Source organism: Gymnoscopelus braueri (genome assembly GCF_963280865.1).
Source record: "Gymnoscopelus braueri genome assembly, chromosome: 18".
NCBI lineage: Eukaryota > Metazoa > Chordata > Actinopteri > Myctophiformes > Myctophidae > Gymnoscopelus > Gymnoscopelus braueri.
The window spans coordinates 37,421,793-37,440,713 of NC_137618.1; the positions used below are offsets into that span (position 1 = coordinate 37,421,793).

General features: G+C 40.0%; 2 protein-coding genes across 2 annotated transcripts; both read right to left on the reverse strand.

Annotated features, from left to right (window-relative positions):
• Positions 1-1,524: 1,524 nt before the first annotated feature.
• On the reverse strand, positions 1,525-3,965 carry LOC308105962 (uncharacterized protein). The gene is made up of 5 exons (XM_080456932.1): positions 3,832-3,965; positions 3,537-3,634; positions 3,117-3,422; positions 2,113-2,263; positions 1,525-1,610 (listed from the first exon to the last, which is right to left on the reverse strand). Exons 2-5 carry the CDS (start codon positions 3,616-3,618, stop codon positions 1,562-1,564), a joined length of 588 nt encoding a protein of 195 aa, XP_080313058.1. The 5' UTR covers positions 3,619-3,634; positions 3,832-3,965; the 3' UTR covers positions 1,525-1,561.
• A 2,751-nt stretch (positions 3,966-6,716) lies between these two features.
• On the reverse strand, positions 6,717-18,477 carry LOC308105590 (uncharacterized protein). Its single transcript, XM_080456415.1, has 6 exons — positions 18,350-18,477; positions 18,068-18,165; positions 17,646-17,948; positions 9,776-9,923; positions 9,279-9,309; positions 6,717-7,987 (listed from the first exon to the last, which is right to left on the reverse strand). The coding sequence occupies exons 2-6, from the start codon at positions 18,147-18,149 to the stop codon at positions 7,736-7,738; spliced, it is 816 nt and encodes a 271-aa protein (XP_080312541.1). The 5' UTR covers positions 18,150-18,165; positions 18,350-18,477; the 3' UTR covers positions 6,717-7,735.
• Between the last annotated feature and the right edge of the window lie 444 nt (positions 18,478-18,921).

The following is an 18,921-nucleotide window of genomic DNA, read 5'->3' on the forward strand; positions in this document are numbered from 1 at the left end:
ACACATCGATGAAAGCGAACTGCAGAATTAACATGCTTGTCCCTCTAGCCATTTTAATAATAGATAATATAATAGTTAGAGTGTGATGTTGGAAATTGAGTATGCTACATTCCTTTGAAAGTCCTAATGCAAATATGTTTATGATTTGTTTAATTCTTTTTTGATTGCATACTAAATCGATTATTAAAATGTAATAATGAGATTTTTCAATTTGAAATATAATTTGAATAAAGCTTAACCACATTAACCCTAGCATCCCTATTCTGGACATAATATACAAAAATACCCTACAGTATACAAGCTCAAAGTTACAACACATCACAACATGACACGAGACGTTGTGAGTTTGTAGAATGAATATAGGTTTTAAGTGGTTAATGCAGTTCTCTATTAAAATGTAATGTCAAATGAAATTATAGCAAGGCCAATTACATGTCAATTTTCATATTGTCCTACTGTACAGTATATGGTGTCAAAATAGAATTGATTAATATATTTTTCATTTTGAGCATTATTACATAAGTGAACATTTCTTTTTTTTTAAATAAATTGTTATCCCACGATTTTGTAACCCAATTTTTTACACCCAGTGTCAATTGTCTATGTAATCCTGGGCACTACCTTCCCTCTGCCAGCCTAGGGAGGCCAGGGCCGAGCTCATGCCTCCTTCAATGCATGAGAGCCAACTGACCTTCTTATCACCTGACAGGGGAGAGTTTCCCTGGTTGGACGTAGCGCGTGGAAGGAACACGTTATTCCAACCAGTTCCTTTCCCCTCCATCAGGCGCCCCGGCTGGCCAGGGGGAGGCAGTATAGTGACCAGGATTACTGCTTGTTTTTGTGAGGGTATCTACCCTAGGAGACACGGGGAGAACATGCAAACTCCACACAGAAAGGCCCTTTCGCCAACCCCACCTAGGGTATGGGCACTGATGACGCGGAGGAGAGAACACGCCCCCAGCGCCCACAGCATCCCCTGCGGGAATCGAACCCAGGACCTTCTAGCTGTGAGGCGACAGCGCTACCGACTGCGCCAGGCGCCACCGTGCCCCCTTATAAGTGAACATTTCGAATTCAAAGAATTGGTAGGATAACATTTCATTTTCACTTTGTGTCATTTTCATTTGAATTGTACAATATGACTTCCGTACACATCAGTTTACAGCTAAATGTACTGTACACAATACCAATACCAAGTTCTTCAGCCATATAGCATGTGGTTAAACTGCCAGCCCAATCCAAATGTAATCAAAATGACATGACAAAGATTTTTACCAATGATGACCATAATCAATATTTCAAGATTAAATCTTATTTTACTGACACATACGTACTTTCTAAGATTATATATGATTTATAACATCTTATACTTATTTGTCAAGACCTCCACATCCCAGGATTGACTCAATGACGACCTATTAATTACTCACCATACTAAGAAACCCTCAAGAGTAGATGTTAAGTATCCATAAATGTGTCGCAAAAAAAATTAAAGGGAGGGCAATAAATATAGTTGTTACATTTTTAAATGTCACATCAAGCTGTACAGAGCATCATGTTGCTAACTTCTGATATTTACCCTTTCTGCCGGAGGAGGTGAAATGTCATCTCTGGGGGAAAAAGATAGTGGTTGTGGTTAGTGTTGGGTGTTGGTATCTCTTTCCATATCACCAATCTTGCCTCTGTCCTAATAGTAATGACACTTTTTACTTAGGTACTTAGGTGTGAGGAAATTCTAGTGTGTATATATATATATATATATATATATATATATGTGTCTGTGTGTGTGTGTGTGTGTGTGTGTGTGTGTGTGTGTGTGTGTGTGTGTGTGTGTGTGTGTTGTGTGTGTGTGTGTGTGTGTGTGTGTGTGTGCGCATTGCGAGCGACCTGTTGTGAGCTTCTATAAGCCATTTTTAGCTGACCATATTCAAGTGGTTATGAGGCTAATAATAACATGCATTGACTTTCTTCCTTATGACTGCTGCTTCCGGAAAGCGAAATCCGTAATTTTTCAACAAAGTCTAAATTAGCCTTTAGTTAATCAGTGATTAGCAGTCAGTCTGTTTTGGGTGTCAGTGTAGAGAGAACACAGCATAGGACCTAAGTACTCACACTGTTGGGCGGCAGACGTTGCAGGCTTGTCTGTTGCAGGAAACCACAGTGATGGAGAAGATCAGAAACACAATAACGCTTTCTACTACCACCACCACCACAATCACCACTGTATTTTTAGTTCCTTCTGCTGCTTCAGTTTCTTCTCTTTCTGCAAAAGTGTAGTTCACAATTTACAGTAGTTCATAAATCACTGATTAAACTTACTACTAACCCTACTAACATTACCTCACCATAACTCAAATGAAATAGGCTAATTAAACTTCACCAACCCATTGCATTAAAACCTAACCCTACTAACAGTGGCTGAACATAACACAAAATGTGCTAGTTACAGTAAACCACAACAAACCCATGGCTAAAATGTATCATACAAACAGTGCATAACATTAACGCATACACGTGTGTGTGTGTGTGTGTGTGTGTGTGTGTGTGTGTGTGTGTGTGTGTGTGTGTGTGTGTGTGTGTGTGTGTGTGTGTGTGTGTGTGTGTGTGTGTGTGTGTGTGTGTGTGTGTGTGCGTGCGTGCGTGCGTGCGTGCGTGCGTGCGTGCGTGCGTGCGTGCGTGCGTGCGTGCGTGCGTGCGTGCGTGGAGGTTGGTAATCCTTTCAAAGAAGCAGAACGAGGCTATAGTCATCCTGTGACACAGGAGGACACTCTCAAGCTTACTATCTGTAAACACTGATATGTCTTTGTTATTTAACACTTTGAGATTTGTGTCAAATATAAAGAGTGTTACAAAATAAAATGTATTATTATTATTATTTGTGGATGCATCCATTTGTGAGGACATAAATTGACTGGAATTGTACGTTGGTAATTCCCATGCCTCGCCCACTCAGTCATTATTTAATCTATAAATAATTACTTAGTGGAGGTCTGGAAATCTGACTTAAGTTAAAACACCTATAACATAACATTTTAATGCCATATAGGATTTCTTACTCAAGTCAGGTTATTTTATGCCAGTTAGTTGTGATCACATGGCTCATGAGCATAGCATACCTGTGATAAGCAGCTCCCAGTTCTGCTCCCAGAGTCCTGTCCTGGTAGCTGTCTCACAGGTGTAGTTACCGGAATCAGAAATGGCCACACTCTCAAAGACCAGTGGATACAATAGAGTGGCATTCAGAGTTATTTTGGGGCTGGCACCATGATGATAGGTATGGACTCTAGAGTTCTTCTTTGGAGAAAAATAGAACAGGTTAACCCCATTCTTCTTCCATACGAGCTGAACGAGGTTGCTCAGTGACTGGTTCCTGCAAGGTAGTGTCACTGTGCTGCCAGCCAGCTGTGAGATTGTGGTCCCATCTGAGAGGAAAAAGGGATGTTACAGATGATGATGATTGAAACCCTGCACTCAGAAAGTGGAAAGTATTGTGTCAATACTAAAAAGAGATGCTCAGATCTGTAAATGGCTTTTACCACTTGGTGAGAAGAACCAGATTATGAGGCATAGGACAGTCAGTGTTGTGTTCTTGGCAGTGCATCTAGAGTAGACCTCCATTCTACCTTCAACATTACTGAAACAAAGATGTCAAACTTTGGTTTGTAACTGAGTTCATTTGAATTGTCATTTGTGTAGTTCAGTAGACATGATTAATATTGACATGATGACAATTTATGTCCAATTCATTTAAGCCCTTTCAGTTTGCTTAAAGGGTGAATCCATAAAAAATGGTTGTCAAAGAATACGTTAAGCTATGTTTTAGTTACTTACCAGCATTATTTTGTCAATCTCACATTAATCCTGTCTGAAAAGCCAAGATCTTCTCCTTAGACTCAACCTTTGTGATAAAATGGAAACAATCGCAATATTCACCAACTCAATAAAGACAGGTTGATAGCTGTTTCTAGATGTGATCTTTACATCCTATCTAGCGTCTAGCCCACCCACAATACATGACCGCCACACAGGAAGAGCAGAAACGTATGTCCTTTTTTGTTGTTGAGGTTTGCTACCCAGGGCCTGCAAATTTAGCAAAGTCAATCATAGCCAATCAGAATGGAATATGAATTATCAGACTGAAAATTACCGGCTGTTCTTATCCTACTCTATGGGCTATCCAAAGGTTTGTATCAATTATAGCAATTGTAGAAATATTAGGCATTAAATGCCATTAGAGATAATATGTAGGATATTTGGCCCCCCATTAAATAAAATAAATGTAAACTTAAGTTTAAAAAATATATAAATATATATATATATGTTTTTAAATGGTGCCCAGAGTTCTTGGGCCCACTAGTCTGGTTACCAATGCAAGGACTGGACCATCGTACAGTAAATGTAACAGTGCCCCTTAGTGGTGAAAATAACAAATGGCATAGTGTGTTGAAGTAACTGCTAATATTGAATTGCCAGTGTAACTTGTATCATGAACCTAGTGCACGTACAGTTGCTGCTGACAGATCTTCAGTGTTTTGCGTAACGTTAGGTATCTCTTAAGTAGTACTGTGTGAATGGACGAATTTCATGAATAGAAAGTAATATTGTTGTTCAGGTCTGTGTGCGTGCACATGTAGTATGTGCTTTGATTGAATATTTTATTAGGCAAAACAAAACAAAAAAATCACAATTACATTTATAATACTTTGTCTAAAAGGTCCGTCCAAAAAAGTTTCCATTGGGGTCCTTGGTCCTTGCTCACATGCATGCACACATATGTGTGCCCATGCGTGCACGCATACATGTGTGCACCCATGCACGTGTGCACGGCTGCACGTGCATGCAGGTGTGCACGTCTGCACGTGCATGCAGGTGTGCATGTGTACCACTTTGTATTACACTGGTTTTAAAAACTGCTGTTCAAATAATTTGTGACCTTTTCATTCCTCCAGATCTGTTCCGCTCGGCAGCTGAGGCAGGACCCCATGACATTTTGAAGCTGTACAACCCAAAAGGCAACATCATCAACATCCAACCTCGGCTGGAAATGGAGCCAAACAATCCAAACTCCTCCTACAAGCTGGAGGTGGTCGCTGCCGACTGCAACAGTGAGCCATTCAGTATCTCAGGAGAGAAGGACTGACTGTCACTGTGTTCAGATTGCAGGCCCTGGAGAAGAAGATCATGATTGAAGCTGGAGAGACTCCTGCAGTCATTTACAAGATGAAGAAACAGGTGGATTCATTCAGGGAGAAACTAGAGGTACTGACACAAGGTTAATAAAGTTAGTTAGACTTTTTCTTAGTTTAGCTGTCAAGTGTTCCATTTGTTATTTTCTATTTTTGAAAATGTATTTTCATGTCTTATCATTTATATTTGAAGTATTATTTCTGACTTAATAATAAATTTTTGGAGCCTTAGCCATCGGCCAACTGTTACGCTTCAGTCAAAGAACATTTGAAGGGTTCTATTTTCCAGTGCTGGAGAAGATAATCAAAATGCTGATTGGGATTTGATAGTGTTATGAAAGAGCTCACTGTAAAATGCAAAACAAGCATGACAAACTTGCACATGTAAATCTACAGTACAGCATAAAAATAGGTAGTGGCACTCAAAAAATTGTTTTACTCAGATGCACATTTTTTACTCATTCTACACCAGACCAAACCGGTTTGTCCAGAGAGTGTAGCAAAATGTGTAGCATGGGGAATGCTATAAAAGGGATAATAATAAAACACACATCAAGTCATATTAAATAGAATTGCCTACTAGACTATGCCACCTTTTTTCTAGAGGGATGGTCTTTAACAATGCACAGGTTCATGTAACCAAGGATGAGGCATGGAAATGAAAAGGCTTTTTATTCTTTACCATACTTACTAATTCACCAGGCGGCCGATATGCCGATACATTTAGAAAAGCCATGCCTTCCATCTCTTGTCCTCCTCAGGTACTCAAATCTTACAGCAGGAAGAACCCTCGAACAAAGCCCAGCCCTTTTAAACCCCAATAAACCCCATCCTTAATTAAAACAAGAAGCACCTGGCTGATACTGCCTTAGTAACAGGTCCATTTGGTTACACATGGCACAGTGCATCCTGTCAGGATAAACGGTGACAAAACATTCAATAATGCAACATCCTTCATAGAAAATGTTTAATCATTACATCATAAAAACAGGAAATCCATACAAACTACATCAGGATTATCAAGGAACCTACACTTATCCAATACAAAGCAATGTGTTGTATGTGTGAGTTTCAGTGCCTATGGAATGCAAAGAGTAATTAGAAGGCCTAAAAGGTAATGAATAAATAAATATAACAAGCCAGCAAGAACATGTTACTCCTATTTATAATTTTTAAGGTACAGTATGGCAAGGTGGTAAAGAAATGTCATCACTACCCCATGGTTGCATGTTATTTAATTGGTCTATCCAAAACATTACACCAACACCTTGGGGAGGTTACCCCCTCTAGTGGCCGTGATTTGTTCTACACCAACAAAGCGAAGGCTTGAGTGTTTTGCCATGGCATATATTCAACATTTCCTGTATATATTGCAGTTTTTTGTTCAGAGATACTCCATTTTAAAGGGATATTTATTTGATGACATTTTTTTATTGTATTTTTTTTTTTTTAATAAATGAAAAAAGTTATAAAAAAACAACGGCCCCCTCGCGTATTAGAGGGCAGGGTAAGTCACCACCAGAACCAAGGACGGGTGTTTTTGATGAATCTAACATGTTAAAAATTGAGTTTGAAGTTATAATGGGTTTGTATAGGAAGGGGCGTGTCTGATAAAATGTATCAAATATCGAAATAAGTTTTTTTGAAAGTGAAATATCCCTTTAAACATCTTTATTTTTTTTGAGACATGCCGTTCCTATGTGGATCTCAAGATCCAAATTATTAGATTTATTTTACACTGAATATACTGTACATGGTTTCCCAATCTTAAACAACAATATTGGTATAGTTTGGAGCCCATAGCTGTGCCAGGAGTCTGAATATAGAATTAGTTTTTGATATCACCAAGTTCAACAGTTAGTTCACAAAGAAAAGGGTTTGGGCGGATCTCTGTGTTGGCACGAGCTTGACGGTTGCTGCAGCTTTTTTTTTTTTACATTGGATCAGCGGACATACACAAGCCATATAATAGTTTTCACTGAACTGACAGTATATTGGTTGGCCTCTTTTTCTTTTTCTCATTGGGCTCCCCTGAACATCAATCCAGAGTCACAGCAGACTCTGGATTGACTCTGGGCCTTAAGAAATAACTTGGAATATTGTTTTTAGTCATTTTGGAAATAAATTGTACTGAATCCCCAATCTTTCCACGTACCACCTGCAAGCTGTTCAAGTATTCCTTTAAAAAAAAAGAAATTTGTAACCCCATTTTTTACACCCAGTGCCAATTGTCTATGTAATCCTGGGCACTACCTTCCCTCTGCCAACCTAGGGAGGCCAGGGCCGAGCTCATGCCTCCCTCAATGCATGAGAGCCAACTGACCTTCTTATCACCTGACAGGGGAGAATTTCCCTGGTTGGACGTAGCGCGTGGAAGGAACACGTTATTCCAACCAATTCCTTTCCCCTCCATCAGGCGCCCCAGCTGGCCAGGGGGAGGCAGTATAGTGACCAGGATCACTACATGTTTTTGTGAGGGTACCTACCCTATAGGGAACACAGGGAGAACATGCAAACTCCACACAGAGAGGCCCTTTCGCCAACCCCACTTAGGGTATGGGCACTGATGACGCGGCGGAGAGAACACGCCCCCGGCGCCCACAGCGTCCCCTGCGGGAATCGAACCCAGGACCTTCTAGCTGTGAGGCGACAGCGCTACCGACTGCGATTTCAAAGTGCCTAGGGGAACTTTTACCACTGGTAGAAACCACTGCTGTAGATGGTGTTATGACACCATAGACTTGATCCTGATCCATAGAGGCTGGTTGGAGGCTCTGATAGATGGGGTCTGGACCTGTGGGCTGACAAATATAGGGGAGGCGGGAGGGAAAGTTAATGTGTACATAGACAGAATTTGACATCTGCATTTAACCCAACCTAACTGTCAGCAGTGGGAATTAATTGAACAGAATCCAGAGACAAGTTAGAGGTTCAGTGTCTCAAGTACACTTAAACGTGATACCAGGAGGAGCCGGGATCGAACCAGGAGCCGTCTCATTCCCAGGCAACTGCTCTGCCTCCTCCTGAGCCTCCGCCTCTGCTATCATAATGCTTTTCATGGTATGAAACCATGGGCAGAGAAATAAACAACACACATCGATGAAAGCGAACTGCAGAATTAACATGCTTGTCCCTCTAGCCATTTTAATAATAGATAATATAATAGTTAATAGAGTGTGATGTTGGAAATTGAGTATGCTACCTTCCTTTGAAAGTCCTAATGCAAATATGTTTATGATTTGTTTAATTTAAATCTTATTTTGATTGCATACAAAATCGATAATTAAAATGTAATGAGATTTTTCAATTTGAAATATAATTTGAATAAAGCTTAACCACATTAACGCTAGCATCCCTATTCTGGACATAATATACACAAATACCCTACAGTATCTACAAGCTCAGTTACAACACATCACAACATGACAGGAGACGTTGAGTGTTTGTAGAATGAATATAGGTTTCAAGTGGTTAATGCAGTTCTCTATTAAAATGTAATGTCAAATGAAATTATAGCAAGGCCAATTACATGTTAATTTTCATGTTGTCCTACTGTATGGTGTCAAAATAGAATTGATTAATATATTTTTCATTTTGAGCATTATTACATAAGTGAACATTTCTAATTCAAATGTAGGATAACATTTCATTTTCACTTTGTGTCATTTTCATTTGAATTGTACAATATGACTTCTGTACACATCAGTTTACAGCTAAATGTACTGTACACAATACCAATACAATACCAAGTTCTTCAGCCATATAGCATGTGGTTAAACCCCAATCCAAATGTAATCAAAATGACATGACAAAGATTTTTACCAATGATGACCATAATCACAATGTAAATATTTCAAGATTAAATCTTATTTTACTGACACATACGTACTTTCTAAGATTATATATGATTTATACATCCCAGGATTGACTCAATGACGACCTTTTAATTACTCACCATACTAAGAGTAGATGTTAAGTATCCATAAATGTGTCGCAAAAAAATTAAAGGGAGGGCAATAAATATAGTTGTTACATTTTTAAATGTCACATCAAGCTGTACAGAGCATCATGTTGCTAACTTCTGATATTTACCCTTTCTGCCGGAGGAGGTGAAATGTCATCTCTGGGGGAAAAAGATAGTGGTTGTGGTCGTTAGTGGGTGTTGGTATCTCTTTCCATATCACCAATCTTGCCTCTGTCCTAATAGTAATGACACTTTTTACTTCGGTACTTAGGTGTGAGGAAATTCTAGTATATATATATGTGTGTGTGTGTGTGTGTGTGTGTGTGTGTGTGTGTGTGTGTGTGTGTGTGTGTGTGTGTGTGTGTGTGTGTGTGTGTGTGTGTGTGTGTGTGTGTGTGTGTGCATTGCGACCAGTTGTGCTTGTATAGGCCATTTTTAGCTGACCATATTCAAGTGGTTATGATAACATGCATTGACTTTCTTCCTTATGACTGCTGCTTCCGGAAAGCGAAATCCTTAATTTTTCAACAAAGTCTAAATTAGCCTTAAGTTAATCAGTGATTAGCAGTCAGTCTGTTTTGGGTGTCAGTGTAGAGAGAACACAGCATAGGACCTAAGTACTCACACTGTTGGGCGGCAGACGTTGCAGGCTTGTCGGTTGCAGGAAACCACAGTGATGGAGAAGATCAGAAACACAATAACGCTTACTACCACCACCACCACAATCACCACTGTCTTTTTAGTTCCTTCTGCTGCTTCAGTTTCTTCTCTTTCTGCAAAAGTGTAGTTCACAATTTACAGTAGTTCATAAATCACTGATTAAACTTAACCCTACTAACAGTGCCTCACCATAACTAGAATTAATTAGGCTAATTAAACCTCACCAACCATTGCATTTAAACCTAACCCTACTAATAGTGGCTGAACATAACAAAAAATGTGCTAGGTACAGTAAACCACAACAAACCCATGGCTAAAATTGATCATACAAACAGTGCATAACATTAACGCATACGTGTGTGTGTGTGTGTGTGTGTGTGTGTGTGTGTGTGTGTGTGTGTGTGTGTGTGTGTGTGTGTGTGTGTGTGTGTGTGTGTGCGTGTGCGTGTGCGTGTGCGTATGCGTGTGTGTGTGAGTGCGTGGAGGTTGGTAATCCTTTCAAAGAAGCAGAACGAGGCTATAGTCATCCTGTGACACAGGAGGACACTCTCAAGCTTCCCTCCAGGCTCTGTAGAACCTGATAACAAGATATGCCAAAACGTAGCTACAATGGAATCTTACTTGAGTTGAATTTTAACTGTTTGCATGCAGATTAACACAGCACAATAGTAATGGACATACAATGTCATGTTGTAGGCCTACTATCTGTAAACACTGATATTTTTTTTTTTATTTAACACTTTGAGATTTGTGTCAAATATAAAGAGTGTTCCAAATAAAATGTATTATTATTATTATTATTATTATTATTATTTACGGGGCCAGAGCTCTCAGCTCTGGACCTGTTTTAATGTTCCCCTCTTTTTTCTTCTCCCCCTTCGTGCATACGCTTTTTACGAAACTCGGCCATATGGTAGATGGTCATGAAAAACTATCAAGAAATAAATCTCACAATCTTTCGTCAAAAGGTGGCGCTATAGCACTCAATTGAAAATGCCAACTTTGAACAGGTACAACTCATGCCCTGTTTGACCTACAGCCATAAAACTTCAATACACACATGCGTCTACTCATGATGAACAACTTTAACCCTCTGACTTTTGACCTCTGACCTTTAGATCTCCCACCATTTTGAATTATATGAAAAACAGTTAAAACCTATCTCCTCCTGGGATTTTTGAGTAATCTGCACGAAACGTTTTACACATGAACTTTGGACCTATGCCGACAAACTGATGCAAAAGATTTTCCATAAGTGAAAAAATGAAGCTTTAATGAGCCAATGAATATTGCAGTTTTATGACAATTATTCATCTGCCCCTAACACATACATGCAGACTCACATTTCTTTGAAACTTTGCGTTAATGTTGAGGGTCATTCCAAATATTACTGAAACCAATCTTACTCCAATTGGTCAAAGGGGGGCGCTATAGCGATTTTTTGAAAGTGCAAACTTTAAACAGGCAAAAGTCATGCCTCGTTTGGCCGACAGCCATTAAACCTGCTTACACATGTGCCTTGACTCATGAGGAACACATGTATCACGTTGACCAGTAAGCTCCGCCCTTAGATTGTCCGCAATTTTGAGCAGTTTGAAAAACACTTAAACCCAGGATGTTTCAGCTATTTGCGTGAAACTGTATCATCTGTTTGATCTCCTTTTTCACAGGTTCTTGTCCGTTGCTCCAATGGCTTCTCCCTTAAACGTGTGCCTCACGACCGCAAGGTTGCCGGTTCAAGCCCCACTTCATATAGACTCATTTAAGTTGAATTGCAAAAAACATGACTGTGTCAATGAATACATGTGCAAACGGTAAAGATAACATGAAATGCTTATTTGAGAGTATGTTTTTTCAATGTATGACGTACTTCATTGTGAAAATAGCCGATCTACAATCTCACAACTTTTCAGATAGCAACGTTTTGTGAGCTTGTAGATCGGCTGCTTTCACTGGTTTCGGTTTCGAGGAGACATACAATTTCTCTATTGGTAAATGGTTTGTGAACGAGTGATCTTAGTGTTAGTGTTAGTGTGAATTCTTTTTTCACTGGTTCTGGTCTGTTGGTCCAATGGCGTCTCGCTTCAGCATCAGCCTCTGGATCCAAGGTCGCCAGTTCAAGCCTCAACTCTTGCTGGCTACTTCTCAATTGTATCGCACAAAACATGACTGTATCAATTAATGCATGCGCAACTGCTAAAGGTAACATGAAATGCTTCTTGGAGAGAGTATTTTTTTCAATATATGACAAAATTGTGAAAATAGCCGATCTACAATCTCACAACTTTTCAGATAGCAACGTGTTTCGGAGCTTGTAGATCGGCTGCTGTGTTATCTCTTTTTTCACAGGTCTTGTTTGTTGGTCCAATGGCTTCTCCCTTAAGTGAGTGCCTCATGACTGCAAGGTTGCCAGTTCAAGCCTCACTTGATGCAGACTCATTTAAGTTGAATTGCAAAAAACATGAATGTGTCAATGAATACATGTGCAAAGGGTAAAGATAACATGAAATGCTTATTTGAGAGGGTATGTTTTTGCAATGTATGACATACTTCATTCTGAAAATAGCCGATCTACAATCTCAAAACTTTTCAGATAGCAACGTGTTTCTGAGCTTGTAGATCGGCTGCTTTCACTGGTTCACTTTTATCTTCAACAGACAACCTCAGCCTGGACAAAGCTATAGCACTATAGGTAGTGTTGCAGCCTGTCAATCCGAAGGTTGAGGGTTTGATTCCTGTTAATGGCAATAGGTTGACACGTCCAATCAATCCATTCTGCTTCCATCTTTCTCTCTCTTCAATCTATTGTTTCCATGTCTCTTTCTCTTCAATCTATTCCGTTTCCATGTCTCTCTCTCCGCCCTTAGATTGTCCGCAATTTTGAGCAGTTTGAAAAACACTTAAACCCAGGATTCTTCGGTTATTTGCGTGAAATGGTATCATCTGTCTGACCTCCGTTTTCACTGGATCAGGTCTGTTGGTCCAATGGCTTCCCGCTTAAGTGAATGTTTCATAACATCAAGGTTGCTGGTTCAAGCCTCACTTGGTGGAGACTTCATTTAAAGTGCATTGCAAACAACAAGACTGTATTAATGAATACATATGCAATTGATAAAGATAACATGAAATGCTTATCTGAGAAGGTATGTTTTTGCAATGTATGACATACTTCATTCTGAAAATAGCCGATCTACAATCTCAAAACTTTTCAGATAGCAACGTGTTTCTGAGCGTGTAGATCGGCTGCTTTCACTGGTTCAGTTTTATCTTCAACAGACAACCTCAGCCTGGTCAAAGCTATAGCACTATAGGTAGTGTTGCAGCCTGTCAATCCGAAGGTTGAGAGTTCGATTCCTGTTAATGGCAATAGGTTGAGATGTCCAATCAATCCATTCTGCTTCCATCTCTCTCTCTTCAATCTATTATGTTTCCATGTCTCTCTCTCTCAATTAATGCATGTGCAACTGTTAAAGGTAACATGAAATGCTTCTTGGAGAGAGTATGTTTTTGCAATGTATGACAAACTTCATTGTGAAAATAGCCGATCTACAATCTCACAACTTTTCAGATAGCAACGTTTTGTGAGCTTGTAGATCGGCTACTTTCACTAGTTTTCGTTCCGAGGAGACGCAAAAATGCCTTTATTGGTAAATGGTTTGTCAACCAGTGATCTAGAGTAGTTCGGGACACAGAGGCTTGGTTCATAATGGACGGAAATACTTATAAATATCAACAGACACTACCAGTAATTGTGTCAATTAATACATAATGCAATTGATAAAGATAACCTGAAATGCTTATTTGAGAGGGTATGAAGTATGTATGACAAACTTCATTGTGAAAATAGCCGATCTACAATCTCACAACTTTTCAGATAGCAACGTGTTTCTGAGCTTGTAGATCGGCTGCTTTCACTGGTTCACTTTTATCTTCAACATACAACCTCAGCCTGTACAAAGCTATAGCACTATAGGTAGTGTTGCAGCTTGTCAATCCGAAGGTTCAGGGTTCGATTCCTGTTAATGGCAATAGGTTGAGATGTCAATTCCGCTTCCATCTCTCTTCAATCTATTATGTTTCCAAGTCTCTCTCTCTCTCTTCAATCTATTCCGTTTCCATGTCTCTCTCGCTCTCTCCCTCTCTCCCTTCAATCTATTCCGTTTCCATGTCTCTCTCTCTCTTCAATCTATTCCGTTTCCATGTCTCTCTCTCTCTTCAATCTATTCCGTTTCCATCTCTCTCTCTCTCTCTCTCTCTCTCTCTCTCTCTCTCTCTCTCTCTCTCTCTCTCTCTCTCTCTCTCTCTCTCTCTCTCTCTCTCTCTCTCTCTCTCTCTCTCTCATTCACCAGGTCAGGTCTGTTGGTCCAATGGCTTCTCACTTAAGTGTGTGCCTTAGAACCTCAAGGTTGCCAGTTCAAGCCCCACTTGATGCAGACTTCATTTAAGTTGCATTGCACACAACATGATTGTGTCAATTAATGCAAGTGCAATTGTTAAAGATAACCTGAAATGCTTATTTGAGAGTATGTCTTTTCAATGTATGACATAGTTCATTCTGAAAATAGCCGATCTACAATCTCAAAACTTTTCAGATAGCAACGTGTTCTGAGCTTGTAGATCGGCTGCTTTCACTGGTTCACTTTTATCTTCAACAGACAACCTCAGCCTGTACAAAGCTATAGCACTATAGGTAGTGTTGCAGCTTGTCAATCCGAAGGTTCAGGGTTCGATTCCTGTTAATGGCAATAGATTGAGATGTCAATTCCACTTCCATCTCTCTTCAATCTATTATGTTTCCAAGTCTCTCTCTCTCTCTTCAATCTATCCGTTTCCATGTCTCTCTCGCTCTCATCCCTCTCTCCCTTCAATCTATTCCGTTTCCATGTCTCTCTCTCTCTTCAATCTATTCCGTTTCCATGTCTCTCTCTCTCTCTTCTCAATCTATTCCGTTTCCATGTCTCTCTCTCTCTCTCTCTCTCTCTCTCTCTCTCTCCTCTCTCTCTCTCTCTCTCTCTCTCTCTCTCTCTCTCTCTCTCTCTCTCTCTCTCTCTCTCTCTCTCTCTCTCTCATTCACCAGGTCAGTCTGTTGGTCCAATGGCTTCTCGCTTAAGTGTGTGCTTAGAACCTCAAGTTGCCAGTTCAAGCCCCACTTGATGCAGACTTCATTTAAGTTGCATTGCACACAACATGATTGTGTCAATTAATGCAAGTGCAATTGTTAAAGATAACCTGAAATGCTTATTTGAGAGTATGTCTTTTCAATGTATGACATAGTTCATTCTGAAAATAGGCCGATCTACAATCTCAAAACTTTTCAGATAGCAACGTGTTTCTGAGCTTGTAGATCGGCTGCTTTCACTGGTTCACTTTTATCTTCAACAGACAAACCTCAGCCTGTACAAAGCTATAGCACTATAGGTAGTGTTGCAGCTTGTCAATCCGAAGGTTCAGGGTTCGATTCCTGTTAATGGCAATAGGTTGAGATGTCAATTCCGCTTCCATCTCTCTTCAATCTATTATGTTTCCAAGTGTCTCTCTCTCTCTTCAATCTATTCCGTTTCCATGTCTCTCTCGCTCTCTCCCTCTCCTCCCTTCAATCTATTCCGTTTCCATGTCTCTCTCTCTCTTCAATCTATTCCGTTTCCATGTCTCTCTCTCTCTTCAATCTATTCCGTTTCCATGTCTCTCTCTCTCTCTCTCTCTCTCTCTCTCTCCTCTCTCTCTTCTCCTCTATCTCCTCTCTCTCTCTCTCCTCTCTCTCTCTCTCTCTCTCCTCTCTCTCTCCTCTCTCTCTCTCTCTCTCTCATTCACCAGGTTAGGTCTGTTGGTTCCAATGGCTTCTCGCTTAAGTGTGTGCCTTAGAACCTCAAGGTTGCCAGTTCAAGCCCCACTTGATGCAGACTTCATTTAAGTTGCATTGCACACAACATGATTGTGTCAATTAATGCAAGTGCAATTGTTAAAGATAACCTGAAATGCTTATTTGAGAGTATGTCTTTTCAATGTATGACATAGTTCATTCTGAAAATAGCCGATCTACAATCTCAAAACTTTTCAGATAGCAACGTGTTTCTGAGCTTGTAGATCGGCTGCTTTCACTGGTTCACTTTTATCTTCAACAGACAACCTCAGCCTGTACAAAGCTATAGCACTATAGGTAGTGTTGCAGCTTGTCAATCCGAAGGTTCAGGGTTCGATTCCTGTTAATGGCAATAGGTTGAGATGTCAATTCCGCTTCCATCTCTCTTCAATCTATTATGTTTCCAAGTGTCTCTCTCTCTCTTCAATCTATTCCGTTTCCATGTCTCTCTCGCTCTCTCCCTCTCTCCCTTCAATCTATTCCGTTTCCATGTCTCTCTCTCTCTTCAATCTATTCCGTTTCCATGTCTCTCTCTCTCTTCAATCTATTCCGTTTCCATGTCTCTCTCTCTCTCTCTCTCTCCTCTCTCTCTCTCTCTCTCTCTCTCTCTCTCTCTCTCTCTCTCGCTCTCTCTCTCGCTCTCTCTCTCGCTCTCTCTCTCTCTCTCTCTCTCATTCACCAGGTCAGGTCTGTTGGTCCAATGGCTTCTCGCTTAAGTGTGTGCCTTAGAACCTCAAGGTTGCCAGTTCAAGCCCCACTTGATGCAGACTTCATTTAAGTTGCATTGCACACAACATGATTGTGTCAATTAATGCAAGTGCAATTGTTAAAGATAACCTGAAATGCTTATTTGAGAGTATGTCTTTTCAATGTATGACATAGTTCATTCTGAAAATAGCCGATCTACAATCTCAAAACTTTTCAGATAGCAACGTGTTTCTGAGCTTGTAGATCGGCTGCTTTCACTGGTTCACTTTTATCTTCAACAGACAACCTCAGCCTGTACAAAGCTATAGCACTATAGGTAGTGTTGCAGCTTGTCAATCCGAAGGTTCAGGGTTCGATTCCTGTTAATGGCAATAGGTTGAGATGTCAATTCCGCTTCCATCTCTCTTCAATCTATTATGTTTCCAAGTCTCTCTCTCTTCAATCTATTCCGTTTCCATGTCTCTCTCGCTCTCTCCCTCTCTCCCTTCAATCTATTCCGTTTCCATGTCTCTCTCTCTCTTCAATCTATTCCGTTTCCATGTCTCTCTCTCTCTTCAATCTATTCCATTTCCATGTCTGTCTCTCTCTCTCTCTCTCTCTCTCTCTCTCTCTCTCTCTCTCTCTCTCTCTCTCTCTCTCTCTCTCTCTCTTCAATCTATTCCGTTTCCATGTCTCTTTCTCTCTCTCTCTCTTCAATCTATTCCGTTTCCATGTCTCTCTCTCTCTCTCTCTCTCTCTCTTTCTCTTTCTCTTCAATCTATTCCGTTTCTCTCTCTCTCTCTTTCTCTTCAATCTATTCCGTTTCTCTCTCTCTCTCTCTTCAATCTATTCCGTCTCTCTCTCTCTCTCTCTCTTCAATCTATTCCGTCTCTCTCTCTCTTCAATCTAATCCGTCTCTCTCTCTCTCTCTCTCTCTCTCTCTCTCTCTCTCTCTCTCTCTCTCTCTCTCTCTCTCTCTCTCTCTCTCTCTCTATTCACTGGCCCCGTATTATCGCTGCTTGCAGCTATATTATTATTATTATTATTTGTGGATGCATCCATTTGTGAGGACATAAATTGACTGGAATTGTACGTTGGTAATTCACATGCCTCGTCCACTCAGTCATTATTTAATCTATAAATAATTACTTAGTGGAGGTCTGGAAATCTGACTTAAGTTAAAACACCTATAACATAACATTTTAATGCCATATAGGATTCCTTACTTAAGTCATGTTCTTTTATGCCAGTTAGTTGCGGTCACATGGCTCATGAGCATATAGCATACCTGTGATAAGCAGCTCCCAGTTCTGCTCCCAGAGTCCTGTCCTGGTAGCTGTCTCACAGGTGTAGTTACCGGAATCAGAAATGCCCACACTCTCAAAGACCAGTGGATACAATAGAGTGGCATTCAGAGTTATATTGAGGCTGGCACCATGATGATAGGTATGGACACTAGAGTTCTTTGGAGAAAAAGCTAACAGGTTAACCCCATTCTTCTTCCATACGAGCTGAACAAGGTTGCTCAGTGACTGGTTCCTGCAAGGTAGTGTCACTGTGCTGCCAGCCAGCTGTGAGATTGTGGTCCCATCTGACAGGAAAAAGGGACGTTACAGATTATAATGATTGAAACCCTGCAGTCAGAAAGTGGAAACTAAGTATTGTGTCAATACTAAAAAGAGTGTGCTCAGATCTGTAAATGGCTTTTACCACTTGGTGAGAAGATCCAGATTATGAGGCATAGGACCGTCAGTGTTGTGTTCTTGGCAGTGCATCTAGAGTAGACCTCCATTCTACCTTCAACATTACTGAAACAAAGACGTCGAACTTTGGTTTGTAACTCAGTTCATTTGGTGTAGTTATGAAATCCAGTTGACATGATTAATATTGACAGATGACAATTTCTGTCCAACTTATACAAGCCATGTCAAAGGGTGAATCCATAAAAAATGGTTGTCGAAGAATACATTAAGCTATGTTTTAGTTACTTACCAGCATTGCTTTGTCAATCTCACATTAATCCTGTCTGAAACCAAGATCTTCTCTTTAGACTCAACCTTTGTGATAAAATAGAAACAATCACAATGTTCACCACCTCAATAAAGCGACAGTTTGATAGCTGTTTCTAGATGTGAATCAATTTTTTACATCCTATCTAGCCCACCCCCAATACAGACATGACAGCCACACAGGAAGTTCATTATGAGAGGAAAAACATTATGTCCTTTTTGTTGTTGAGGTTTGCTACCCAGGGCCTGCAAATTTTGGAAGTCAATCATAGCCAATCAGAATGGAATATGAATTATCAGACTGAAAGGACTGGTTGTTCTTATCCTACTCTGGGCTATCCACAGGTTTGTATCAATTATAGCAATTGTAGAAATATTAGGCATTAAAAGCCATTAGAGATAATATGTAGGCTATTTGGCCCTCCATTTATAGAATAAATGTAAACATAAGTTAAAAATTACATAAATAAATATTTATATATATTTTAAATGGTGCCCAGAGTTCTTAGGTGCCCACTAGTGTGGTTACCAATGCAAGGACTGGACCATCATACA